The sequence below is a fragment of the Suillus clintonianus genome (genome assembly GCF_016758775.1).
Source record: "Suillus clintonianus strain FC179 chromosome Unknown DEU56scaffold_119, whole genome shotgun sequence".
NCBI lineage: Eukaryota > Fungi > Basidiomycota > Agaricomycetes > Boletales > Suillaceae > Suillus > Suillus clintonianus.
The window spans coordinates 89371-115201 of NW_024539343.1; the positions used below are offsets into that span (position 1 = coordinate 89371).

At 47.9% G+C, this 25831-nt stretch overlaps 8 protein-coding genes and 1 non-coding gene across 9 annotated transcripts; 6 read left to right on the forward strand and 3 right to left on the reverse strand.

The window, feature by feature from the left end:
* Window positions 1-8: 8 nt before the first annotated feature.
* Window positions 9-3373, reverse strand: DEU56DRAFT_832927 (serine dehydratase alpha chain-domain-containing protein). Its single transcript, XM_041354625.1, has 20 exons — window positions 3003-3373; window positions 2856-2944; window positions 2779-2801; window positions 2696-2718; window positions 2633-2639; window positions 2300-2560; window positions 2212-2249; window positions 1978-2162; window positions 1854-1925; window positions 1669-1796; window positions 1394-1607; window positions 1144-1344; window positions 1021-1093; window positions 898-965; window positions 829-847; window positions 722-780; window positions 651-669; window positions 454-590; window positions 389-397; window positions 9-338 (listed from the first exon to the last, which is right to left on the reverse strand). Exons 1-20 carry the CDS (start codon window positions 3226-3228, stop codon window positions 300-302), a joined length of 1890 nt encoding a protein of 629 aa, XP_041203166.1. The 5' UTR covers window positions 3229-3373; the 3' UTR covers window positions 9-299.
* Window positions 3374-4422: 1049 nt separating this feature from the next.
* DEU56DRAFT_79465 (uncharacterized protein) lies at window positions 4423-4858 on the forward strand. The gene has a single exon (XM_041352810.1). The coding sequence runs from the start codon at window positions 4564-4566 to the stop codon at window positions 4792-4794; it is 231 nt and encodes a 76-aa protein (XP_041203167.1). The 5' UTR covers window positions 4423-4563; the 3' UTR covers window positions 4795-4858.
* A 1023-nt stretch (window positions 4859-5881) lies between these two features.
* DEU56DRAFT_832941 (uncharacterized protein) lies at window positions 5882-11091 on the forward strand. Its single transcript, XM_041354626.1, has 8 exons — window positions 5882-6041; window positions 6107-6798; window positions 6853-8258; window positions 8315-8536; window positions 8590-9868; window positions 9923-10060; window positions 10111-10461; window positions 10510-11091. Exons 2-8 carry the CDS (start codon window positions 6255-6257, stop codon window positions 10884-10886), a joined length of 4317 nt encoding a protein of 1438 aa, XP_041203168.1. The 5' UTR covers window positions 5882-6041; window positions 6107-6254; the 3' UTR covers window positions 10887-11091.
* Window positions 11092-11154: 63 nt separating this feature from the next.
* On the forward strand, window positions 11155-14321 carry DEU56DRAFT_832943 (DNA ligase/mRNA capping enzyme). Its single transcript, XM_041354627.1, has 12 exons — window positions 11155-11265; window positions 11322-11691; window positions 11741-12175; window positions 12229-12428; window positions 12488-12582; window positions 12636-12732; window positions 12782-13118; window positions 13179-13272; window positions 13326-13393; window positions 13440-13553; window positions 13605-13733; window positions 13786-14321. The coding sequence occupies exons 1-12, from the start codon at window positions 11228-11230 to the stop codon at window positions 14104-14106; spliced, it is 2298 nt and encodes a 765-aa protein (XP_041203169.1). The 5' UTR covers window positions 11155-11227; the 3' UTR covers window positions 14107-14321.
* A 110-nt stretch (window positions 14322-14431) lies between these two features.
* Window positions 14432-14517, forward strand: DEU56DRAFT_t101. Its single transcript has one exon. It is a non-coding gene; the product is annotated as a tRNA-Ile (tRNA).
* Window positions 14518-14628: 111 nt separating this feature from the next.
* On the reverse strand, window positions 14629-16005 carry DEU56DRAFT_832950 (transcriptional regulator of RNA polII, SAGA, subunit-domain-containing protein). Its single transcript, XM_041354628.1, has 4 exons — window positions 15810-16005; window positions 15448-15759; window positions 15237-15391; window positions 14629-15187 (listed from the first exon to the last, which is right to left on the reverse strand). The coding sequence occupies exons 1-4, from the start codon at window positions 15970-15972 to the stop codon at window positions 14864-14866; spliced, it is 954 nt and encodes a 317-aa protein (XP_041203170.1). The 5' UTR covers window positions 15973-16005; the 3' UTR covers window positions 14629-14863.
* A 2024-nt stretch (window positions 16006-18029) lies between these two features.
* On the reverse strand, window positions 18030-19595 carry DEU56DRAFT_746140 (uncharacterized protein; the record flags this gene model as incomplete). The annotated part of the gene is made up of 8 exons (XM_041349187.1): window positions 18030-18150; window positions 18201-18355; window positions 18472-18600; window positions 18656-18794; window positions 18846-19036; window positions 19089-19181; window positions 19217-19379; window positions 19432-19595. The coding sequence occupies 8 exons, from the start codon at window positions 19593-19595 to the stop codon at window positions 18030-18032; spliced, it is 1155 nt and encodes a 384-aa protein (XP_041203171.1).
* A 2463-nt stretch (window positions 19596-22058) lies between these two features.
* Window positions 22059-22731, forward strand: DEU56DRAFT_917940 (uncharacterized protein; the record flags this gene model as incomplete). Its single annotated transcript, XM_041358051.1, has 2 exons — window positions 22059-22068; window positions 22124-22731. The coding sequence occupies 2 exons, from the start codon at window positions 22059-22061 to the stop codon at window positions 22729-22731; spliced, it is 618 nt and encodes a 205-aa protein (XP_041203172.1).
* A 931-nt stretch (window positions 22732-23662) lies between these two features.
* DEU56DRAFT_917941 (uncharacterized protein) lies at window positions 23663-25316 on the forward strand (the record flags this gene model as incomplete). Its single annotated transcript, XM_041358052.1, has 5 exons — window positions 23663-23948; window positions 24008-24072; window positions 24143-24225; window positions 24280-24874; window positions 24930-25316. 5 exons carry the CDS (start codon window positions 23663-23665, stop codon window positions 25314-25316), a joined length of 1416 nt encoding a protein of 471 aa, XP_041203173.1.
* Between the last annotated feature and the right edge of the window lie 515 nt (window positions 25317-25831).

The window sequence follows — 25831 nt, forward strand, 5'->3', positions numbered from 1 at the left end:
ATCACAAACTCACAAGTTATAGATAAGTATCTATATAACCCAAGGATCTCGCTCTAAATTCGATCCAACAAAGCGATCATAAAACGTCCAGAGCACTGTCAGAAATCTATGACAATTCGAAATGTAGTAGGTATTATTCAAGGTATGGGCACGGATAAAAATTACCGAATCATCTTGGAGTCATAACCAGGTTGATGTCTGAAACCTAGACCGTCTATATTCTAAAAAGCAGGTATCTAAAGCGATAATTAAGCACAGAACAAAATCGAGTCATTGTAGTTACCCAATTGGCAAGCCGCTTAGCATGCAGGTACAGTCAGCGGAATTTTCACGGTTGTCTACAAAAAACGTTATGGTTGCGAAACATACGAAATTCAAGCGAGCTTACAGCAAGACCCTTGATCCGGCATTGGATGAGAAAAAAAATTTGTTGAAGATAAGTTAGTGACGTACGGATAGACTAGTTTCTTTGTATTTGACGCTCATGTCAGCCGCGGTGAGGCGCATTGCCTCAATTGCTTCGTCCAAGGTTACACGGTATACGCCGGTGCTAGCCATGGAAAGCTGAGCTGCGGTCACGGCCTTCACAGCTACATCGCGCAGTCCCATGTCAATAAGTAGCATCATCGAATGGAGAAATGCGGACGCACCACCTAGGCTATTTCGTTCCTGTGAGGCTAGATAAGCAGTTGGTCTTCAAGATGCTTTCATAATAACTTACAATGCAAGGCACCTGGACCAGCCCGTCAATGGGGTCACAAGTTAATCCCAGATTATGTTCTGCGGGCCATCAACATAAGCACGAATTAGAAAGTAAAATAATCTTACCGATGCCAATTTCTGCAGCCTGGAAAATGCTCAATAGAGGTTGGCATGGTACAAAACAGAAACACAAACCTGAAGGACAGTTTCGGGCGACGCACCCATGCAGGCAGCAAACCCAGCACTGGCCATAGAACACGCAACTGATAACAGTGGCATGAACACCATCATTTTCTATGACAGTTTAATTCAGCGCACCACCGACTTCCGCTTGGCACCCTCCTTCCGCAGCTGAAATCGTACTGCCCCTCTTGAATAGCATGCCCACTGCCTGTAAATTTCCGTGAGAATTTTCACATGAAACCAATCTGCTTTGCTTACTGCTGCGGTCAGCAAGAAGGTCTTGATCGACTTCTCGGGGTCGTCGCTGATGAATTCGATGACATACTTCAACACAGCAGGGATAACACCGGCTGCGCCATTTGTTGGTGAGGTGACGATGCGCCCTCCGCTGGCGTTGACCTCATTTACAGCGATTGCGTAACAAGAAAGGAAATCGACAGCGGGTATCATTGTCTTACGCTATACGCAATGTCAAGACCCTGCAGATTGGCGAAAAATAAGCAATTACCGGAGGCATTGGAAGAATTGCATGATCGAATGAACCTGTAACCAATGGGGCGCGCGGCATTTTCCCTGATGCACTTACTTCACCACACCTGTCACTTCCGTCTGCATTAGACGAAAATTGTGTGTCTGATTCTGGCGCGTCTATTGCCCCAACAGAGGCGGCGGATGCGGAACCGATGAGCTGCAAATCGGGCGTTGCAATCCCGGGATAGAACCTGTTTCACCAGGAGTTGAGAATCATGTCCACTGGTAAGTACACAGTGAACTATAACTGACCCTCGCATCAAGCGTTTGTACAGCATCGGGGCACGGCGTCGGAGACCTAAACGACCGGGGAGAGTCTTCTCAGCGGTGCTCACCCCTGACCGGATGCAATCATCCATGACCGCCCATATCCGCATGAGCTACGCACAATCATAATTAACTATGTTTGAAGCTGATATGTGAAACAAGTTGAATACCTTGTTGTCGATATCGGCCTCGGATAAACCAAAATAGCGTTCATTATCGTGCACGATTTGTGCGATAGTGAGCTATTTAACCGGTGACAATCAGATACCCGCTCCATGATGTAGTGAGACGTACGTTGTGTTTTCTCGTAAGTGCTAGCAGACTATTTCCAGACTCAAACGGATAGGGCGGATGCCCAGGATCATTTGTTGCTGGTTGGTCTTGGGTTTGATCTCCTTCGGCGGCGTTATGGGTCTGATGCAACCTTGCTCCATGCACCACGCTCTTGTCGACACCCTTGTAAAATAAATTTTCGTCTACTAGTGTAAGTGTTAGCCGCTGACCCTATAATGCATTGTCGGGAGGTACCTTTTGTCTTCTCATTTACTACAAAGCCTCCTCCAACGCTAGCATTTCATTCAGCTTCTTGATCAAACCCCAAGCTTATCATACAAACCTGAAATACTCGTTAGTTGCCAAGAGTTCGCCTTCTTCGCCAAAGCATGAGAAACGCATGCCATTCGGGTGTGTCTTTAGTACTTGATCCCACCGCCACAACATATCACGGTCCATGTCAAAGTTGACGCGGCGAATGCCTCCGAGATGAAGAGTCCTATTTGCTAGTATGGCCTCATAACGGGAAGAAATTGTACCGGTGTCGATAGTTTCAGGGTCCGAACCTTCAAGCCCGAGGAGTATCGCTTGCGGAGTGTGATGGCTGCATAAATGGGATTCCAATGGTAAACAGCGAGAAACGAACATCACGGTGGGGCTGGAATAAGGTACTTACCCTTTTCCTATGTAAGGAGACATCTCAGTTAGCTAACAGAATTCTGGAAATCCGAATACTTACCCGTAGCGGCCAGAGATCCATAGCTATCGTGCGGACCTGCACTGTCAGCTGGATGCAGAAAGAAATCACGCTCCTGCACTCACAGGACTATCTTCAAAGTTTTGACCTGCCAGAACAGGTTCATTCGAATGGGTCTGAGGTAAAGACTAGAAGCACGTACCTTCTCCAACATCTGCAACTCTTGCAAGTCAGCAATGAAAATCTTGCCAGCACGCATGGGCCCAACCGTGTGTGAGCTACTTGGGCCCACTGAGATCCCGTTCAGCCTTGTGTTCACGGACTCAAACTCAATGATACAAGGACTCACCGCCAATGCTGAACAAATCGAATGTGGAAATGACGGCATGACCAGGTTTGACTTTCTCCGTTTCTATGAGAGCAGAGTCCTCTCTTGCCTGGTTCGACGTTAAAGTGTTTGTAGGATACTGCGAGATTATCGAGTGGGATATCTTCCTATTCATGCCCACTGGAACACGTCGGATAAAGTACTGCGGTCGCGCACGGAGGGCAATGCGGATTGTTGAAGGGTTCATTATGGATAGAGGCAAAGAGGTGAGAGGACACAATCTACGTATGCCTGTGGTTCTATGGTATGATGATGATCCAGCTCAGCTGAACCTGCCAGCGAACGGAAAACTAAGGACAACCGACTTGGACGGAATGGAGTCAAGTTCCAACTTGGTTGGTATATCAAGTGCTAAACTTTATTTTAGCACATCCTAGAAAGGAAGGCGCCGTATTCGCGAATACTCCTGTCGTTCCCTATATCTAGGGAAGAATAACACCTTTCAGATCTGGCCGCCCGAACCGCAGGCCTCGAGCTCAGCCTGGGCTTGTCTACAATTTTCCAGATTTCGTAGAAACAGCCCATGTTCTACTTGGTTTCTGCACGAACGAATTTCCAGAGTACCGAGCCATGTGCCTCTCGAGTCTCGAGCAGAGATGAGATGCATTGGCAAGTATGTATTCGTATGGGGCCTGACTTTCGTTCTCAGAGGACGGGCTTATACCGGAATTGTACCGGAAGGCACCAAGGTACGTATATGATGTTTAATTGGCGTGAACTCGGCGATCTGTTGCACAGGAACCAGCTTGATTTTAATTCCGACAGCGTGGTCCAGGCGGTTCTGGATGCGAGGGTCGAGTAGCGACTCCATGACTCGATGAAGTGCCATAACCCACAATGACGAAGGAAAAAATGTCTGAGTTAATGAAGCTCGATTTGTTGTGCGCTTCACACTCATAGAAGCAGTGCTCTCTCCACGCTCTTTATAACTGCCTCTCCCTTTTTCAGTTCACTCCCCTTCCCTCGCACCCTTTCCCTAGTGTTCCGTTCGATGTGCTTTTCTGCTGGCCAGCTTACCAGCAAACATGCCCCTCTTCCTGCTTCAGTTCTGAATGATCATAGACCCTTGGGCGTCTATACCCCCTCCCCTTCCCGAGTTCTTCAGCATCTCCTTCCACGCAGTTGGGTATGAGCAAGCTCTTCGAGTTCATATCATAAATGAAGCTCAATCGCCTAGTTTAACGGCCCTCATCGCCCACCGCTGCTGCTGGCTGTGTCACTTCTACTCCGGTCCATCTTCTCCCACTCCTCCAGGCCCACCTGCCTCGCTAAGATGTTCTCGGGATGTCGTAAAACAAGGAACAGCTCGACATCTGACTCAACAAACCAGCTTCAAAAGGTGAGCGTGTACCTCAGGAGGACCCGCTCGTCACCCTGTCACCTTCACCGCTCTTGTTTGTTTGTTTTTTTCAACAAAAAAAAACATACATGTGCATGCCATCTGAGAGACATCCCATTCCTCCCCTACGTCACTCGCATCTATAGGCGGGCATCTTCCGCGGCTTCACCAAAAAATCTCCCCATGCTGTTGATACCAGCTCTCCTAACTCACCTGTGCAGCTCCCCTCCATTGAGTTGGATATTAAGTCAGTTGATAACCTGTTCTTCCGCTCTTCTTTGCCTCTACAGCACTAGGTACCACCCCCGCTGTGTTCGCAGGGGGTTAGCGCCGCACGACGACGGGCTGAATCATCTGTCTACCAAGCATCTAGCACTGCCTCCCCAGAAAAAATTGACTGGGGCAACTTGGTGAGTCCTCATCGAAGGCATTACCACGCAGGCAGATGAATCGTTTGACAAGTTCCATGAGTCGGTAGGGGTATATATGACCTATGTTTGAAGTAAGAGGCGCTTTTGAGGGGATCTGTGCATACCTCAGCATGGTGCGCGCTTCCCTTCAGAGGATACGTACGATCCGACGAGTCTCAAATTAGCATCCGTGGCACGTCCATGTTGTATCAGAGAACGCGCGCCACACTGCGTTTCCTGCCATGTCAAGGGATTGCGAAGACGGCGCGAGCTCCTGTTTTACAGCCGCTTTAGCATGCGACAGATCTGGGTTGTGTGTTTCAAAATGACATCTGATGATCAGATTCACAATTTCATCGAAAGGATGCTTGTGTGGGTTTGATCGGGGACCACTGGCACAACCTAGCAGGAACTTTGTGGACATGGACTCATAGCCCGATCCGTCATTGTTTCACAACAAGGGCACAACGCAAACCTCAGCCTCCTCAGCATAATGTGCCCACAGTAAGCAATGTGCAACCCGTGGTGAGTATTAGAACTCACGTTCATGGGACTATCCGAGTCCGAGACAAATACATACTCCTCCGGGGTCAAACGTTAAAACGTGATCTGGTAAATGAAACAGCATCTTTCCCTTTTTTTGCCCCGTTTTCCGATTGGTGCCTCGAAATTTTGATGTGAGCCTTACCAACAATAAAATATGCAAAGTATGATCTGCCTCGCGGGATCCGTCAAGCTGAGGCAATGCAGTATGTAAGATAAGCATTAGGTCTAGAATCTGACTCTGGTCTGTTCTAGATAATACTCCTACACGGCAGGATATCTAGCAAATCGGATAGTGTTAGCCAACGCCGATCACGCGCGGTATGATGGTCATACCATCGACCGGTAACCAAGTTTTTATGGCGTAGATCATGATCATTGGGAAGGTCGGCGTCGCGTTGCTAACTGTTGAAATTCAGGTGTCTGCTGGATCGTTGGTATTGGTCGTGAAAAAAAACTTTGTGCTACTCTTGGTGAATGGAACCCGGGAGTTTCGGGCGGGAGGTGGTCATCACACTTGAAATTGCGATAATTAGTGTGTGGTTGTTGCGAAACCTTCTTTTGGACAACCACTGAGCTTCGACCGCGGCTTCCTTCTTTCCTACAACCGCGAGCTCAACGTCCAACACGACGAGTTCGACGCTGCCCACGACGGTCTAGACCACAGACTTACGAAATAAATATCCCACTCCAACCAGACCTCAACTGGTATGTAAGAATCTCCGATTATCGTCTGCCATAACTCATTTTCACGCTTTTAATTATTGGGACAGATCATCGACGAAACGTACAGCGCTACGACGATTAGGGCTCACTTGCCACAAAAACCATCTTCTCAGGCTTCGCTTGCCTTCCTAGTTTTGTTCCAAGTTTTGTTGTTGTGCAATATCACGAAAGCTTGACTTGTTACAACTTGCTACGATGACTACTCCAGTCGCCAGTGCCACGCCCTCCCGCGAACGAAGCTCGACTTCACAGTCAACGTCATCTCCGATGTCAATGAGACCTCAGGCATCCTCTTCTACTGCTTCAATTGCGGCCTCTGCATTGGGTCAAAACGCCAACACCACCACATACCCCATTTCTCTCGAAACTCTCCTTGCCACCCATGCCAACGCACCAAATCCAATACTCGCTGCATTGGATCAGGTCCTATCAGAACGCAACGTCCTCTCAACTCAAAATACACAGCTTTGGAAACTTATTGAGAAGCAACGTGCCGCATATAACCAGGTGCTCAAGGAAATTGAACGTGTCCGTAGTGAACGAGATACGTACAAGACCCGCTTACAAGCAGCGGGAATGAGCACTGAGCTGGCAAAGAAGGAAAAGGATCGCGAGAAGGAGAAGGAAAAGACTAGGAGTTTGAGGTCCTCAGGATCCAATGCCACGATGTCGAGTATGTCTGTCAATGGGTCTGCTGACTTACGGTCAAGGATAGTTCGCAACCAATTAGATGCCACATGTAAGTCATTATCTCATCTCCTGCTGGTCACGTTCCTAAGTACTTTCCTCCCAGCATCACCATCTCGTAACGACGACCGTCCTGTTTCTCCACCATGCCTCCCAGACATTAATACTAAGGACCCCAATCCTGAAATGCCCCAAACGCCTCAGACTTCAATGTTTACACGTCCACTAAACTCTCCTTTGGTTGTGCCTCCTCGAGGTACCTCATTAACACTTGCTGCCGCATCTTCTGCTACTTCATCTAGCGGGGCCACCTCGCCAGGATCAACGTCACAATCGAGTATCGACCTGGAGAGAACTCCAGTACCACGTACAACCGACTCACGACCTCATTTGCAACAGTCATCTGCACCACCACCACCACCACCATCTCTTCAGTCTGGTCACCTGCCTCCCGTTTCCCTTCGGCCAGCTCATCCTCCCACCACTACACTCCAGCCTCCTGCTCCATCTATCAACACTCTCGTTCCCCCTTATGGCTCAGCCACGTCTCCCAACAGTTCAACCATATCTCCCATCAATATCTCAAACACCGCATCTCAGACAGGCTTGCTTAGCCCAACAGTTGATCACTCACAGCACCCATCACGGGGGTCTCGAATTTCTTCTGTTTCACTCCCAGATGAGGCGAAGCTTTACATTGCCAGCATGGGTGAGAGCCCATTGCCAAGTCCATCTATAGGCCCGGACAATGCTGGGTTTAGCGATGATGTGCAGTGCAATGCTGGACAGGCGCCTCCTGCCGATGGCGCGCCCCGGAGGGAATCTCCCACGATCATGCTGACAAATGGGCAAAGTGGTGAGGTGGGAGAGTTCCTGGACATGGATGATGATGATCGTGAGGAAGAGGCGATAGAAAAGCACTTGAAAACGAAGAATAAGCCTCATGCAGCAGTAGAAGATTTTCCAATGCCCCCCTCGCACGGCGCCATTCATATTCCCTCATCCCATGTGCAGTCCTTGGATCCTACATTAATGCTCACGCCAACACAAGCGAACCCACTGCCATCGGCGGCGGCGAGCACGCCTTTGCGAGCGCAATGGCACCCGCAGCGGGAGCTGCTACAGTCCGACAGTGCTTTTGTTGTTATCCCTGAATCTCCTCTACCTACATCCTACTTGTCGCCGACAAATCCGACTTCATCATCCGGCACTAGCGCAACGTTCCGTGCGCTTCCTCTCTTGCCAGACGACCTCGTGACGACGCGGGTCGCCGTCTCATACTCGTCCGTAAAACCAAATGACCGTGGGAAGGAGGTTTTATCATTCATCGTTGATGTGGAGCCAGGACATGGTAAAGAACCATGGAAGGTGGAGAAACTGTACTCGGATGTGCTGACCCTTGATAATCGCATGCGAGCTAGCGTGGGGAAGGGTCTCGGGAAGAAGATGGCGGTACTCCCAGAGGGGAAGATCTGGAGGGATCATGCACCTGCGAAGTCCGATCAACGCAAGGTGAGTGAGACACACTCATCAGTGATGGTCATATCTTATATATGATCGATGCCCAGGTCGCACTCGAGGTGTACCTCCAATCGTTGGTCGACCTACCTGTGAAAAACAAGGACGAAATTATCGCCTTCTTCACTTCCGACATCGTTCGAGAGACCCATAAGCCTGTCATGCAGGCTGGACACAAGGAAGGATACCTGACGAAACGCGGGAAGAACTTTGGTGGGTGGAAGTCACGATACTTTGTCCTCCAGGGTCCAGTATTGGAATATTATGAAAGCGTAAGCAACCTCCATTCGTCACCCGCCACAGCCGTCTTATTATGTACCCTCAGCGTGGAGGCGCCCATCTTGGCTCGATAGTGATTACCTCCGCCCAGATAGGGCGACAGCAGCGCACAGCTGACAATGACGACGAAAGAAATTACCGGCATGCTTTCCTCATCATCGAGGCCAAGAAAGCTCCAAATGGATCTCACTCGCGCCATGTTCTGTGTGCAGAAAGCGATGTAGAGCGTGACAGCTGGGTTGACATCCTTGTGCGGTATGTATCTGGATCGTTCAACGAGGATCCTGCCACATCCATTTCCACTGGCCCCAGTCCAATATCTATCAATGTCAACGTCCCTTCTGGGCAGGGGCAAGGGTCTGGGCAGCCAAGATCAAGCACTAGTTCCAATCATGATGGTTCAGTGTCCACGCCGAACGGAAAGCGTGCCAATCGGACGATGTCTAGGGATGATATCTCGCGCGGTGCCGCAGTCCCCACCAGCCAGCTTACGCAAGACGGGACCAACACAAAACTCTTCCACTCCGCACCAATTCCTGTGGTCACACAGGATCCACGCCCACACTCGGCTAGTCCAACCAAAGGACTCGACCCGTCAGCTCACCACGAGCGAGACCATTACACTGCAGAGGAGACTGCTCGGCGGATTTTGGAGCGAGGTCAGCCTTCGGGGAGCTCAGAGCAGCTTTCAAACTCGTTACCTAGCTCCTCGCCGCTGGAGGGAAGCAGTGGAAATCTGATAAATCTGAGAGCGAACTCTGAGCTTGGGCACTATTCAGACCTACAACGTGGTTCTAATTCCAAGCAGGAACCATTTTCACCGGAGAACAAGCTGAGGGAGCAGCGACGTGACAGGAAGTCTGTCCATCCAGGATTATCTGTTATAGCTAGTCCAACCACAGCGAACTTTGGTGATCGTGCACCATCACCCGAATCTAGCGCTACACCTTCGAAAGGCAGTGATCGCGCAAAGATATCTGCTCCGATGAACGGAGCGCCTATACCAGCGGGATACAAGTTTGGCAGCAAGGATGCTCCTTCCGAGAATTCCGCAACTTCGAGTGACAGACGAGAGAAGGCGAAGTCGCGGTCCTTCTGGAACTTTGGACGGCCCGTGGACAAGTCGATAATTCATGTCCCCAGAGCTATCTTTGGTGTCCCACTCGAAGAGTCCATTGATGTCGCAGAGATCGCTCGACTGCCCGCAGTGGTTTTCAGGTGCATTCAGTATCTGGAGGCAAAGAAGGCAGACCAAGAAGAGGGTATATACCGTCTTAGTGGGAGCTCAGCTGTCATCAAAGGGCTGAAAGACCGCTTCAACGCAGGTCAGTTACACGATGTTCTGAGTTCCGCCTGACCGTCTGACATTTTATTCGCAGAGGGTGACGTGGATCTCCTTGCATCGGATGAATATTGGGATCCTCACGCCATCGCTGGACTTTTGAAGAGTTTTTTGCGAGAGTTGCCCGCCAGTATCCTGACACGCGAGTTGCATCTGAAGTTCCTGGCAGTGATAGGTGAGAGGACTTATAGTTTGTTGGCCTACCTGTAATGACATCTGTAGCAGACTTCGTCGACGCACAGGAACGCATCCGAGAACTATCTGATCTCATCGCCTCCTTGCCGATCGCCAACTATAGCCTCCTGCGCGCTCTTACAGCCCATCTCATCCTCATTGTTCAAAATTCGACGGTGAACAAAATGACGATGCGTAACGTTGGCATCGTCTTTAGCCCTACGCTTGGGATTCCTGCGGGCGTGTTTAGTTTAATGCTGGGCGAGTTCAACCGCGTGTTCAATGTTGACTCTGGACAGGGTGATGAGGACAATGTTGAGGAGCTGAGTCGGAGGAACAGTCGGCAGTATACGGACGCTGCTGCTGATCAGTTGTTGGGCTTGTCTGGAAGGAGCTTGAATGGTATGTATGTGTCCTGGTTCATTTTCAACTCCTCACGATTGTGTTCAGCTCCTTCCGACGGAACTCCTTCTGAGGACGGTGACAGCATTTCTCTTCATTCTGAAAGTGGAAATGATACTGCCGAGGACGCAACCGTAGAGTCGAACTTAACTCAGTCGAGTGCTAACCTATCTTCGAGTCACCACCATCTACAAGACTCACAACAGAACGACAATCTCCTTTCGCCGCTCCGATCTGAAGGAGTTTCGTCGGAACAGCGGTCACGAGCATCTAATCTTGCCGCCAGTCGTGGCCTGAACATTGCGGTTGGCAAGAAAGGCAACAGACAGAGCCGTATGATCGGCCTTCCCGCGTCAGCCCGGTTACCAGTTGACGCACCATGCTCCCCTATACCTTCACCAATGCACACGGCAAGACAGAGTTGATGACCTTACCCTGTTACTTTACCCTGCATTCGAGATCAGGGCTTGTACTCTATTTACCCATCTCGATTGTGGTCATCTGTTTTCATCTATACCCGTCTCATATGTTGTTGGTTCGCCAGCCTCGTTGATTTTTTACGTAGATACCCTGCTTTATTCGAAATAGCGACGGACCTCCGCTGAAATGTCAAATACATGTATTCGTGGCTATTTGTGCTTGTTTGTGACAGCACATGATCGTGACAACTTTAAGTTCACGCGACGCGTTCGACTCTCACCTCCACCCTGCTTGAAGCCTCCAAATCTGCCGTGTCATTCGAACTAAACGTATTTGTTTGAGCAGGATGGCTAACGCGCAAGCAAAGCAAATTCCGTTTTCCTTGTGCGTTCAAAAGTTCCTGGCCGCACTCGAACCGTTTTTGAAACCCCTGACTCTAGCTTAGTTTCTTTGCTGCACGAAATCGCCAATCTTCCAGCACATAATACATCACTCCGGGTCAACAAACAGTCTTCTGTTAACCGTTCTCCCGCCCACATTCTCAGACTATGGGTCGAAGCCCTCAAGAAGAACTATTCACCTTTACCTCGGGATACCACTACACACGTTCTCCGTCTTCTATTTCCTGAAGAAGACTCACACAGGAAGTATGACCTGCAAGAAGCAAGGTTATCGCAGCTTCTACCGGAATGCCTTGATACCTCCACCTTTCCGCCTATCTCTACCACTCGCTTGAAACAGTGGAGTAAGCAACAGAACTCGGGATGCCTTGGCCAGGAAATTCTCGCTTTACAATCATCAGATGCTGAGGTACCTCTTTGAATAATTGACCTGCTGGCTGCAGTTAATTGAACCGTAGCCATCTATCGGCCCAAATAGTCTCCAGGGTATCAACGTATTGTTGGATGAACTGGCCTCTACCTCCGCATTTTCTGACAAGACTCTCCACGTGGCTCATTCTCTGTCGCCACAACGGTCTAAACATGCTATCCTGCGGTCTTTATTTGAATCTCTTCCTGCTCTCGATGCTGCTTATCTCACGCAGATCATTCTGAAAGATCTGAGACCCATTTTATACGCTCCCCCTGTCGCGTCTACCAGTCGTGCTCTCCTTGAATACAATACGAACAGCAAATCGGTGTTGACGAAGGAGCAGTTCATGAAGATTTGGGACCCAAGTGGCTCCATGTTGAAAATGTACAGAGCGCGTGCTAACATGACCGAAGCGGCCCTGTGCTTTGAGGCTGGAGGTGCGATTTTGCACCCGAGGCCGCGCTGGGGTGTTCCAGTTGAGGTGTGCTCTTTGAATTCTGCGGTGACTCGCCATCTGATTTGAATCATTTGCAGATACCGAAATCTGCAAAGGGCCGGAGCCCGCTGCATGCACTTAATGTTCTTAGGCTCAGCAACGCTATCTGGGCAGAAACCAAGTATGATGGCGAGCGTGCACAGATTCATGTCCGATTTAGCGGCCAAGGTGATCCACAAATTACAATTTTCAGTAAGAGTAAGAGGGACTCGACGATGGACCGTATTGCGGTACACCCGTATGTTTTTCCCCATCTAGTCATGTTCACAGTTCATGCGCTGAGAAAGTCTTGGAAAGCATAATCATGGAGGCCCTTGCTGGCTATAGTATGGGAGACATCATACTTGATGCGGAGATGGTTGCGTATTCTGATGAGCGGCACAGAATAGAAGGTAATTCTACTCCCACATGACTGTGGCATTTGCACAACTTGAATTTATCACAGAGTTTTGGCATATACGTAGCTTAATAGCGCGCACTGCTGAGGGTGCCCGGGCAGGCGGATATCGAAGGGGCGAAATCAAGCATGATTCGTACACACAGCATGTATTTCTTTCGAGATCATGACCCTTAATTCACACGTACCCACAGAGACTCTTGCCCTTCACTCCATTCGAATGCGTCGTCAACGGCGTCTACCTTGCATCTCGCACTCGTTTTCTTTGATGTCTTGCAGGTGGGCGCAGCCTCCATGTTGAACGCACCATACTATATGCGCCGGTCACTACTTGAGAGTATTATCACCCCAGTTCCAGGGCGTTCGATGTTGGCTGAGCGAGCAGTTATCGTAGATGGGCAAGAGCAAGAGCCCGAAGGGCAAAAAAGATTGAGGGAAATATGGGCCAAGCGTATTACGGAATGTGAGGAAGGGCTAGTACTCAAGGCTTCAGACAGCACCTATGGAGACTGGAAACTCCCTTGGGTCAAGGTATGCAAACAGTTCATCGACCTATAGCCTCTTTCAACTTCTGAAAACACACGCATACAGCTGAAAAAGGATTATGTCCCTGGGTATGGTGATACTATTGACCTCGTCGTAGTTGCCGCTGCTTGGGAGAAAGACAGAGCTAGAGAACTGAGATGTGTGTTTTATCTACTGGACCTTGAGGTTGTGATGATGAACCAGGCTGTTCAGTGTCACCATCAACCCTGACTACTTTCTACATCGCCGTCCTAAGCAACTCGGAGCAAATGAACATCGATGTAAGTGCGGAATCATCATTGTTATGTGGTCTGATGTCTTTCTTAGCCCGGTTGCAAACCTCACTTTGTTGCATACTTCACTGCTTCATATGGTTTAACCCGCGAGCAGCTTGAGGAATTCAATTTTTGGATACGTGCAGACGCGGTTGATGGGCCCAAGGTTGTACATATGTGCACGAGCTTATAATCATACTGAACACTGAATATCCAGCCGCCTATTGATGAATTGTGCTACACGTACGCTATGCTCCAAACGCTACCAAGGCCATCTGTGTTTGTTCGGAAGCCGATTCTAGTAGAGTTGTGTGGTGCGGGCTTCACCAAGGCGCTGCAGAGCAAGGTACACTTTGTTCTCACCTTGTTGTCGCGGTGCATATTTAAAACTCATCCAGTACTACGAGCTCCGCTTTCCACGCATCACGAAGACCTTCCGTCCATCTGAGAGGTCCTATATGGAATGCATCACCCTCCGTGGACTGCAGACTATAGCTTTTGAGGCAGTTGGACGAGAGGCCCATGATGCCGCGAAGTACAAGGACCTGGATGACTGGGGAAAAGGCCTGTGGGGGAAGCTGGGAAATGATACTGCTGAGAAGCAAAGAAGGGAGCTCAAAAGACAACGGTCCATTGTATACTGGGAAGAGAAGCTGGAGAGCATTGATCGTGTGAGGAGTGGAAAGAGAAGGAAGGTAGACCTGGAGATGTCCCCATAGGTGGTTCATGTGCTGAACAGATGCATTACTCACGGTGATAATATATAATCTTATGCACGGATGGCTTAACTAACATCCTTTCGATTCCCTGTTAGCAAGGACCATCTTGCCGAGGGTCACTTGTGATGATTTGGGTAGACTAATGGTGGCTTATGCTGCCGCTGAAGCGAGTGTTCTTGGACTTGAACACTTACCATCACTCCTCATCGACTCTGCGGCAAGCGAAGACTATTAGTAGCGCACAGAGCCGACCAATAATGATTTCTGCCAAGCTTATGACAGGTAGTTACATGAATCTAACGACGTATTTTGCTCGTTTCCCCATGGCCGACTAGCTCAGTTGGTTAGAGCGTCGTGCTAATACCAACTCATGGTACGCGAAGGTCTTGGGTTCGATCCCCACGTTGGCCATATTTTTTGTTAGGTGTTCACTGTCTGGATTGTGAAGTTTGTAATTAGAGACTAAGTTAGGGCTCCCGCTTAATGCGTCCTCTAGTGCATTAATTGTTTTCGCAAGCTGGGCATCTAAGGCGATTCAACGTTGCTGACCGTAGATGACATAACTAAACTAACGATTTCATGGTTCGATGAGTCATAGGAATAGCTGAATTCAAGTCGTTCAAGATGTGCTTATATTTTGTGGATGATCGACTGAATGTAAATCCACATCATGTGGCTATAGTGAAATAAGTGGGTAGTAAGTAACAGCCAGCGATCAAAACCATAAGGTAAAGGCGGGAATCCGAGGAAACGGCTGTCATCTGAGATTCCTAAGGGCTTCATTGACTGTACTTCGCTCGCCAAGCAAAGCAAGTATCTGCCATCGCTGATCTCGTACCTCCCGATCCTTTAGTAAGATAACATCTTCATCATCCATAACGTCGTTGTCGCCAATAGCCAGGCGCATAGCCGCGGCTGATTTATTCGGTAGCACGGCAGGCGAAAGTGTGAATAGGGTATCGAAAGATGATGCAGTGAGAACACGGCTATGTGAGTGGCGTGTGGATGGATGTATTGAGGCGATTGCGTGAGACGTCGAAGTAAGAGAAAGTGCATGTGTAATAAGTTGCTTCAGTTTGGCCTGCATGAAATGTGAGAATTGCATGTCAATACTGTCAAGGATGACGGACCTCAAATGCAAGCATCAATAGCGATGCTACGGTTCGTGATGGTGCGCCAAGGTTATGTTGTGCTGCTATGAGATTAACTCTATCTAAAATATGTTGTAGTGTCGGTGCTCTTGAGACCGATGCAAGATGCAACGGCATACGACTGCCGGGCGGATCTTTGAAGAACCAGAATTTCAGTGGTCATCAAAATGCAACGAATAATTATGCGCACCTCCGCGCTCAGCTAACAACACCACCCCTCTATCACGTGCTATCTCATCAATAGATTTCCGAGGTCTCGGGCGTTCAGCAGGAGCAGACGGCAGTGTTCGTATGCGGTCGCGTTCGCGCTTCCCCAGAGATACAGCCCATCGCTTAATTCTTGATGACCGCAAAGTATCATCATTGTCATCCGGGCCTTGGTAAGGCAATGTTCGGCGACGTTTACGTGGTGGCGGCTTCGATACATCAGGAGGGGGTGTGGGTAGTCGACGGTGCACGGTAAAGTCAAACAACGAGATGATAAGGGAGTTGTGTAACTGGACTAGAATAACGTCAGTACCACTGTGAAACGCCAGGAGTAATTGCACATACCTAAATTCGGAGCATCCAGCGCCTGGCGAACGGATTCGTCAAATTCTATCCTGGATATCTTGCCAGAAACAAACTGGCTGAGTGTTTCAAAGTATGCTTGTGCTTTCTGCCCCAGAGCAGCATTGAGCTGGTTCTTGATTGTCGATGTTGAGGACAGTGACATTAGTTGGCTAGAGCAAACTTGAGTCTGAGGTTGGTATCAGATATTTCCCACGACTGAGTTCATGCAGTTAAATGTAGTTCCCATTTGGTTCGTACTTAGTCCACAGTTCTAGCTTGTTGCCACACCTCATGTTGGAGGAGGTCAAGAACCTCATGGCAGTTCTCCACTTTGTTTTCCATGGCGCTTTTTATGTCTAAGCCAGAGACACCATCATAGCACCGGATACTTGAGGTATGCACTAATCCAGTTCGACTCGGATGACGGCCGGGTCATCGCTTCTGAGTCGGAAGTCCTTCATCAGTAAACCGATGAACATATTAAAATAACATATTAGACTATATATGAATAACAATCGCAACAATCCTCCACAATGTTGCGGGGAGCGTTACATGACTTTATGTAGGAACGATTAATTTTTGAGGTAACCAACCCAGTTGTCCTAGGTCCAACGAATCATCATCTGCTTTAATTGTCCTGCAAATGAAAGATGAGACTCCAGTCAACGGAGTAAAACGCAAGTCCGTAGTTATCCGAACAAGCCCAAAAGTTAGTAACTACTATTAGCACGAGGTCCTCTCGTCATGCGACAATCTACAACACAATATGCCTGGCGCAAAAGACATAACTCTTCATGCCAGTTGTGAATTGTTGCTGTTAATATTTGGTTGCGTAATGAGAAAATGCGAAGTTTACATTGGACAACCTATTCGGTTGGTAAAACACAGGTCCCTCGACCCATACGTGTCACAAGCTCGCCTGAACTGACTGAAATGTTTATCATGTGCTTCGCTTGGAGTCCCACCATTGTCTCACATCATATCCGACATCAAAGTATTTGGTCAATGACGGTATACCAGCACAGCCTACAAAAGTGCACTCAACTTATGGCACCGGAAGCTCTATATAATCTTCCTTGTGATGTCCAATCTTCGCAATCATGAGATTGCATGAATATTCGTAAGCCGCCGGTCTAGCTGCCGTATCGAACGAGATATGGTGATGCCGCTCAATTTTCTGCTAAACAATACAAAAGTCAGATTTCCTTGATCAAAAACACAATCTGCAAACTCTAACACAAGAGGTGCACTTAGCGAGTGGGGGAACTATGGTTAGTGTGGGCATAGCAAAATTCTTATTAGCTGATAGGACCAACACCGAACAAGATATCAGATGTGAAAACACGTACTTCTTGTGCTCTGTCTGCGCAACAACAGAGTGTTTGACTAAAATGAGGGATACAGCAGATAATAAAGCAACACTGCGGGACGGTCAGGTTGGTGGTAGTTCTAAACAAGATGGGAAAAATCATTCGATGGGAAGTATGGATGCAATGAACATGAAGGTGCGTGGTTGCGGAATTGGCTTTGCAGAGCCAGACAGATTGTCCCGATCAACCTTGGGAAAGACAAAAAATGGCAACAAAAATTATTCCTTCGTCCCACTTGAGCGCTGGATACAATACATTTTGTTTGGCAGAACAATTTACCCCTTGGAGACTGGATGACAAGAGGTTGGAGTTGCGAGGAGGTGATAAGATATGTTAGAGTTTCATTCGGGTACCGATCTGTCTGTGACTTCAGACAACGTAACATATTGAATGAGTTGTGCATCTTAATGAGGAGGATAGATTGTTACTAGGAGATAATATTGTCCGTTAACTCGACTTTCTGCTGAAATTCATCCTGATATCCCCACATCCACCATAGTTCCATCTCCTACAAATGTGCGCCTCTCATGTCTAGGATTATCAACTAATACCCTACAGGTGGAGACTGCGAGTGACGTCCTCTACCAGAAGTATTTCACATCGGAGCATTTGTTATCACAGTCGTGAATGAGTGAATTATATAGAGCATGTCCAGAAAACATAATTTTAGCGGTGAATGGCATGCTGGACATTATGGACTTAATGTATCAGTGCTACTATTATCATCAGTGCGTCAAATGGTAGTCAATCCTAATTATAAACGGTGAATGCGACATCATGATTGCATTATTAAGAGACAATGATATAGCAAAGCGTATATACAATGACGGAAGGTAAAATAATGATTGAGCTAGTCCGAATCAAAGACGGAATCCTCCAGTGCCTTTCGTTGCTCTGCTAGTGCTGTTACGGACATTTTGGATACTACCTCCGGCGTGAGGTCCTCGCGATGATTTTTTCCAAAAACCTTCCTAAACAGTTAGGTTAGATATCTGAACATATGTGACAAAATTGTAAATACCTCGTCCACCATTCGAGAAGTGTAGTCACCCTACGTCGTGCGACAGGGCCAGGTACGTCCTCGAAAAAATCCACGATATGGTTCCAGAATGCTTCGTAGTCGAAGTCACCGTCGATGGTGCGCCAAGACGAGATGTTGGATAGCGAAAACCGAACCTGGGAGACAAAGATGGTAAGCCAGACATCAATGGGGGATTATTTTAACTGACTTGACAGGCGACATAAGCGATAGAACGAGGTGTAACTTTCCTCATATTGATTATCGAGGCCACGCACGTTTTTACCTTGACTTGATTTAGTGCCCGCCGCGCGCGCCTGTTGTTCTCGAGGATATCGGCTCCGTCACCATCGCCATCAGCTTCTTTTGCCGATGACGGAGACGTAAAGGTGGCTTTAAAAGCCTAGCGCCATAACAAATGTTATAAGTATTCACGACTATTACTCCAAACTACTAACCTGAACCAAAATTTTCGACATGAAAAGACCTTGCTGGAGGTCGCTACTGTTCACTGAGTAGTTCTCATACACAAAGAGCGGCCAAGAATTCTCCGACACAACATAATCTGATGTTCGGTCGCGAATGCCTGCTTTCACGCTGCCCAAGCCTATCAGCGTCACGTAATAATCAACGAAAATTGATACTCACCAGTCCTTACTCCAATCCCACTCAGCAGGGCAGAGTAATTTGCCACAAACTTCGTGTATGAAGCCGCGCGACTGTTTGTCATCAGATTTTAGTAGGTTGGACGGATGAAAGCTTTGATTGACCCAGGCGGCAACCAAGTCCTTGAGAGTCGAGGTATCATCACCGCGGGCCGCATCCGCTCCTCTTTTAATCTAAACATTATCAGTATGCGGTGTGAAAAGTTGGGCAATGGAGAACTCGCACCTTTTTCATCATATCCTCGACATCATCGGGGTCGAGTTCTGCAAGTTTTTCATGCATCCATGGCAGAGTCTGCACCAGCGCGAAATAACCACGCTGCAAGCGATTTTGGCTATATCACAGAATTAAACATATGATAAAACAAAACAAAAACAAAAAACATGCTCCGGAGTAGAATTCTCCCAGCTCTCCTCACATCTGCGATCGTTCTCCGCAATTAAGTTTTCAATGTTGGCATAAAGGACCACCATGCGGCGGATTGCCCGGCCTTGAGACACATAGTATGTGGTCTTTCTTTGAGGATCAATGAACAAGAGGCATATAGCGAGCAAGATGGGTGACGAACCTTTGCTTTGTTCCTCTTTCTTGCTTCATCATCTGTAACTCCTCTTCTAGAGCGGCAATACGACGTTTTGCCCTCGCCTCCGTGGAGGTCGGGACGGCACCAGAGAGGTCTGGGAGTGGGAGTGTGTGGGTCCGATTGTGCTGGTCATGCTCTGCCGCAGACATGGTAAAAGTGAAATATGTTAGGTGCGGTGAACCAGACAAATAAAGAGTGTGAGTAAGAGCAAAAAATGAAGAGCAACGCGCAAGAGAAAATAACGAGTGATGTTGGAGAGGATTGTAGAGAAGATGAAGGTAAGAACACCCTGCTTTATAGTGTGCACCTGCGCTAAATGGTCGAGACATAAAAGGACAATTAACCACATACGGACATTAGCCTAATGAGGATATTAGCCTAATGAGGACATGAAAGGACGGAGCCGAAGAGTGGGTCACTCAAAATATCACAATACAATAGTATCATAACGCACATAAAAGCTTTCCGGCAAGCGACTGATTTCATACGGGGTTCGTCGATGGATGGTAGCCGAAAAAATTGGGGAGGAGGGAGTAGATTTGGCTCAACAAGCGTCCCGTTTGAGTCAAAAGTATACTCGGATACTTTCCAGTCCCGTTGTTGGACGGATTCCAGTGTAGACAGAGATGTTAAAGGGTGAGGGTTCGTATGCAAGCACGGTGTAAACGTTACGCATGAAAGGAACACCGAGGACCATGACCCCGATTTCGGAAGTGGCGGTAAGTTGTGAGTGATCGATCGATCAGCGCTCAGCGCTCTGAGCAGCTTGTGTAAGGCCAATGCAGTACTGTGCGCAACGTTGTGCTACTGCAACAGTACTAAGTTGTTCAGACACAAGAAAACATTTCATCGAATGTTGGACACACCAGTATACAGTGCAAACGGTTCGTCAAGACTCAAGATATTAATATTGTACTTGCTGTGAATGAATCCCAGTGAAAACTGGACCTTACCGGAGAGGCTCGTAGATGTCGTGACGTGTTATTTTTTGTATTGGAGAGAAAAGCATATACGAGAGCCTCAGAACATGCAGCGCACGAGAATGAGAAAAATGTAAAGAGACGGGGCAGTCTGTGTAATGTCCTCGTATGTTTTTTCACACAAAACATAATTGAAACATATCTGTGCATATTAGCGCACACTTTCCTAGCCTTACAGAATATGCTCGTAGCTCGTTAATTATGATATCATTGCAAAACTAGTATATATAGTACTACAAAATGCAGGTATTCCATAGCGGCGGTATCGAAAGCGGGATATAATGATAGCACGGAAACCGAACGGAATACAATGACGTGAAAAATCATCCTGATGGATACGAGACTTGGATAGATGAAGAGAACAGACAGGGAAGATGCGGGAGATCGGAATGAAGAAAGGTCCACTAGTAGAGTTGGACTTCGCAAACTGACTTGCCCGAGGTCCAAGAATCTTTGGCAATCTGTTGCGAGCGAACAATTAGAACAGCATCAACAAACAAAACAACAAAAAAGTCACGCACCGATAGAGTAGCTCTCGCTGTTCTAAACTCGTGCGGTCAGTATAATCATATCTCCAGATAAACGACACATGAGACACTCACAAGGCGGAACCAATGGAGGAGAATGGTGGGACCTTTAACTTGGAGGCGGGAAGATGGTGGGGAGAAGAAAGGTTTAAGGTGATGGTGGGGATCCCGGATAAGAAAGGTCTAAGGTGGGGCAACGAAAATTCTGCCCCAACAGTTTATGTAACTTTGGGGTGCAGCTGCACAATCTTCGTACCTCGCAATGACATAATATTGGACTTCGCGAGACAAATGTTGCGCTTTTCACTGGGGAATGTTGTCCACTGGCGCCCTTCATTCATTGTGCGTACTACAAAATCAACCACTACACAGCATGATGTTTATATCACGTGACTGACAGATTTTGTTCCGATCGGATCCACATGACTGGTAAAATTTTGATGGCCTTCCAGGTTTGCACCTAATCCAGACGCAAATTCACTTGATAAGCCCGTCACCGCGTCACCCATCATACATGTCTCGGTCCACTGTGGCAGACGATGAATGAAATCACTGTCGATTACGTTGAATTTGTGAATGGTACATCCTGTCAGAATCGATTAATAGGTGGCCCTGCACATACAAATTCATCCAGGTCCAGCTCTTCTGAGTCCATCTGAGGATCGCTCAAAATATGGCTCGCATGATTTTCACAGGCTCCACTACTTCTGCAGCATCTGACTCTGGTTCCCTACTCGATTTTCTACTGGTAAGTCTTATATTAATTGAAACTTAGACTCACATTCTATCACAGTGTTTGCTTCTCCATCGGCTCTGGCTCACTGACATGCAGCTACCCCCTCCCTGACACAACGTGTTACGGATGTTGCAATGTCCAGGAGTGCTAATTGGATCGAGCCGATTAATGCTGCAATTCTAGCCCTGTGTATTCAATTGAATGTGTTTGGTCCTAACACGAGTCCAGACTTTGTAATGTTACATACTCCAACGCGAGGGCTTGGCGAGATCGCCGCCTAGGTTTAAATACCCTGGAATCCAATTTATAATACTCTGGCAGCCAGTTTACCGTCTTCATCTGCCGCAGCTGTAACGGTCTTCGTTGAAGATGCCCAAAGGTGCATTTTTTTTACCATTGAAATCACACTAATATTCACTCACAACATGCTATAGCAGGTGGCAAGAAAACCAGATTTGTTAGCGTTTCATTCGATCCTGCGACACAAGTCATGGTTCAGGCTGGCCATGGTTACCGCAGACAACAGTACAGCCGGGACGTTACTGTTGGAGGGGCTTTCCAGTCTCAGTTTGCGCCCCATAGCAAGAACTCTAGCAAGTTTCGCTTCTTCATAACCCCTCAACCGGAAATTATGCAGCCAGAAGCGCCACCACCGTCACGTCAACCGTGTCTATCCCCACCGTCCTTACCGCCGTCTCCACCACCGTCCTTACCGCCGTCTCCATCACCGTCTCCACCACCGCCTCCACCGCCGTCTCCATTGCCGTCTCCATCGCCATCCTTAACACCATCCCCACCACAACTATCCTTGCAACCCCAGACACCACTTCCTGAGTCGTTTTCGCCCCTGGTATTTTCACCCCAGCTGGAGTCAGTCAGAAAAGTGCCAGACCATGAGGAAGAATTGTCTTCGATAGTGGCACAACTGAGTCAAGGACTTGAACTGAACGTCCTGATTCAACTCGCCAATTTGCAGTGGGACTCGACGCATTCAGAGATGTGGGGTCGTTACGTAGATATTTTAGAACTAGAAAAAAGCTAGTCTCTTTAGTGTTACCGGTACTACTACTGCTATATATCACCGGCACTGTATGCCCTTCGAGACCTACAAAAAGTTCGCTGGAAAAAGGCCCCTATCAAAAATATATCGGAGTTGTATCGGAGTGTATTGTCCCCAAATCGGAGCTATCTGAATCAGGCAGTATTGCCTTATGCGTCTAACTTGAAAAACGTTGAAAGAACGCGGCAACGACGCGTAAGAGACTACTTCGCCTCCGGCTGTTGTCCGGCTGTTAGTTTTATTTTGGGGTACTGCTCGATTAGGCATATTGCCATATTGGGCAAACATGATAAATATTACACCATATTATTTTGGATTGTATAGTACGGCCCCGAGCTCTGCTTGCTTACTTTGCTTTCTCTCTTACCATGTACTCCGCTGGTTCTTCAGCGCACTCTTCAGACTCAGACTCACACACTGTCATCCAGAGTAAACCAAAGCTAGTAAGTGTGTTATCTATCATACATCTGATCTATTACCAAGAATCTCATGATGCCGCATACCGCACTCATCCAGACCTTCACGGGCCATCCTGATAAGTAGACCATGCGCTGTCCATGCGCAGCCTCGCTCGATTTACAACATCACATGGAGTTGGTGTCATCTGTGAGTAAATTAGGTTCTAATTTGCGTCTGGAATCTAAATGAAATATATTCATACTACAGAACATTGCTTGTACATCTAACCGCCATGAACCGCTCCTTTCTTAACCTCCTTCATTCTCCTTTGTGCGTGCTGTACTCACCTGAAAAGTATAAACAAGCATGTTGCTTTGTACAGTAGACGTCTGCGGAGTTGTCAGTACTGATCTAGTGGACGTCTGAATCCCAATTAGATAAGCATGCCACTGGACATGTTGTATGATTTTTATGTAAATAAGTCATGGGATTTGAAAATCTGGCACAAGCCATCATGTCGACTGCTATCGTCAAGCACACTTTCTTATCGGAGAGCATTTCCGCCAATAACGACTCCAAATACCATGCAAAAAGCCTTATGAAATCAGAACGCAAAATCCACGAGGTCAGAGACCTGGTAGTTGAAGACACCTTTGCAGTTGGATCTTCCATCAAAAGTTATCCACCTAGTCCACCCGAGTGCAAGCTTTTGACTACACTTTCTCCATCAGATCATTTGGATCAGCTGTTGGATAGTTTTAATCGGTTTTCACGGGACAATCCCGAGCTTTCACTAGCAGGTAAGCACCCAATGCAAACAACATGCAGATCATGTAACCTCTAATCTCCCATTCTGAAGCTATCCGTGTGGGCCAGGAGGTGCTTCGCTTCATCGCAAAGCCAGACCGTCAACACGAGTGTGAGGTAAGTCTCTATCATAAAATCAACGGACCTACATCTATGACAGTGGCGCTGACTGCATTGTCACTTGTAGGAGTTTTCTGGGGTCTGGCGTGAGGAATTCGAAGCAATCGTACGCTTTATCGAAGACAACCATAATTTTGGCTTGAAGCCCAGGTGCGTCTTCAACTCATACCAATTTATCACTTAATTCTTATTGCAACGCTACAGATTGTCCTATATAGACACCGACAGCACCCTCATAGTTGAGATGCCGTCAGCGGTCCACGAAGCTCCACTCATCGCCTTACACTCTGCTTTCACGTGCTTCTTCGACAATCTGCCCTTTAATCGCGCTTCAATCAATGCAAATGTATTGAGCAACATCGAGGCATCCGACTCTCTTGTCCCGGACTTGAGGGTATCGTTTCAAAATATGCAAGACGTTACAGCGGAAGTTGTCATCCCTATCATTGGGGAGACCGCGTTTTCACAACACATTGACGCCTTAATGGAGAAATTCAAGATGGCGCTTGCCGCTAACCCATCCTTACTGACGTTGATCATGGCTGTCGTGACCGAGAGGGCACGCTACTCTTCACCCGCGAAGAACTCACCTGCGCGGCTCGCATTCATGAGAGATGGGTCGATTCGCTCGGCCAAGGATTTCATCGCTGGGTCAAACGTACTCCCGACCCTTGACGTACCCGTTGTTGTTGAGGGTCACACATGGTGCTCGGTGGAGTCGGTGGAGTTTGTGGTCTGGGTGAGGGGGGACGAAGCTATAAACCTTGAGACACGTGATCCAGCCTTGATGGCGGAGGGGGTAAGCCAATCTTGTCTCAACATTCACATTCAAGTGATATGTTTGTTTTTCACAGACTCTATACCCCGTGGACAATATGGACTCAGTCATGGATATGATTCAGAAAGGAGTGGAGGCCATGAGGGAACAAATCATCTCGATGGCTAAGGCCATTGATCCCGACGTTGATGTTGTTGCCCTACAGGATCCCACCATCAAGTTTCGCATCAGGAAAGACGACATCATCACAAAGATTGCGGGCGCTATGCGTGAAACTGCATACCGCCGCTATGCCGCGTGGTATAAGAAGGCATCCAAAGCTGTCAAGCGGAAAGCTACCTCTGAGCAGCTCCAGATCAAGTCAGGCCCACCGGCTACCAATACTCGTGCTAAGACGAAGGCCAAACGGCGTGCAGGTACTTCTCGTAATGGTTCGGGACCTTCGCGCCGCAGAGGCACTTGACCCTAACATTGTTGTTGGCACCCTATATTTTACGAAAATCTCATGTGATCATAAAATATTCCCGACGTAGCGCAGCGACTCGCGTTTTCAGTAGATAACACCCTCGTATCTGCACTTTCGAATTCTCGAAACGCTAAGTCCGTACTTAAGTCTGCAGCTGCGCGCTCGCAGTGTGCCGTGGGCGTATGGTGGGCCGTTTGCACCATAATTAAATCACGTGCACGCGGGAATTTCACGCACGCACGCAGAAAAGAAATCGCGCGCAGACACTTCGACGTTTTTCAATACTAACTACGTATAAAATTTTGACACAAGGTCAAAGGCAAAAAAACAATCTCAAGGATTATCACAGTCCATTTAGCTGATTGTAGGGTAGATTCAGGTGGAGAGTGCCAGGAAAACCACGAAAATAACAAATGACTTCATTTCCTATCCCAGGGGTAGCACTTTGATTTGACGAGCATGTTGAATCCCGAACGGGATGACGAGAACCATGGAGTGTTGTTGCGCATTGC

Bases quoted from the DNA above. Each gene is read 5' to 3' on its own strand.
- DEU56DRAFT_832927 (XM_041354625.1), bottom strand. From the start codon at position 3,228: ATGAACCCTTCAACAATCCGCATTGCCCTCCGTGCGCGACCGCAGTAC. The intron at 2,719-2,778 runs GTGAGTGCAGGA...TCCGCACGATAG, and splicing joins AAAACTTTGAAGATAGTCCT to CTATGGATCTCTGGCCGCTA. The intron at 2,250-2,299 runs GTTTGTATGATA...ATGAAATGCTAG, and splicing joins GCAACTAACGAGTATTTCAG to CGTTGGAGGAGGCTTTGTAG.
- DEU56DRAFT_79465 (XM_041352810.1), top strand. From the start codon at position 4,564: ATGCTGTTGATACCAGCTCTCCTAACTCACCTGTGCAGCTCCCCTCCA.
- DEU56DRAFT_832941 (XM_041354626.1), top strand. From the start codon at position 6,255: ATGACTACTCCAGTCGCCAGTGCCACGCCCTCCCGCGAACGAAGCTCG. The intron at 9,869-9,922 runs GTCAGTTACACG...TTTTATTCGCAG, and splicing joins GAAAGACCGCTTCAACGCAG to AGGGTGACGTGGATCTCCTT. The intron at 10,061-10,110 runs GTGAGAGGACTT...CATCTGTAGCAG, and splicing joins GAAGTTCCTGGCAGTGATAG to ACTTCGTCGACGCACAGGAA.
- DEU56DRAFT_832943 (XM_041354627.1), top strand. From the start codon at position 11,228: ATGGCTAACGCGCAAGCAAAGCAAATTCCGTTTTCCTT. The intron at 11,266-11,321 runs GTGCGTTCAAAA...CCCTGACTCTAG, and splicing joins AAGCAAATTCCGTTTTCCTT to CTTAGTTTCTTTGCTGCACG. The intron at 12,733-12,781 runs GCATGTATTTCT...ACGTACCCACAG, and splicing joins AAGCATGATTCGTACACACA to AGACTCTTGCCCTTCACTCC.
- DEU56DRAFT_832950 (XM_041354628.1), bottom strand. From the start codon at position 15,972: ATGTCACTGTCCTCAACATCGACAATCAAGAACCAGCTCAATGCTGCT. The intron at 15,760-15,809 runs GTATGTGCAATT...ACGTTATTCTAG, and splicing joins GCTGGATGCTCCGAATTTAG to TCCAGTTACACAACTCCCTT. The intron at 15,392-15,447 runs GTGCGCATAATT...GGTTCTTCAAAG, and splicing joins GTTGTTAGCTGAGCGCGGAG to ATCCGCCCGGCAGTCGTATG.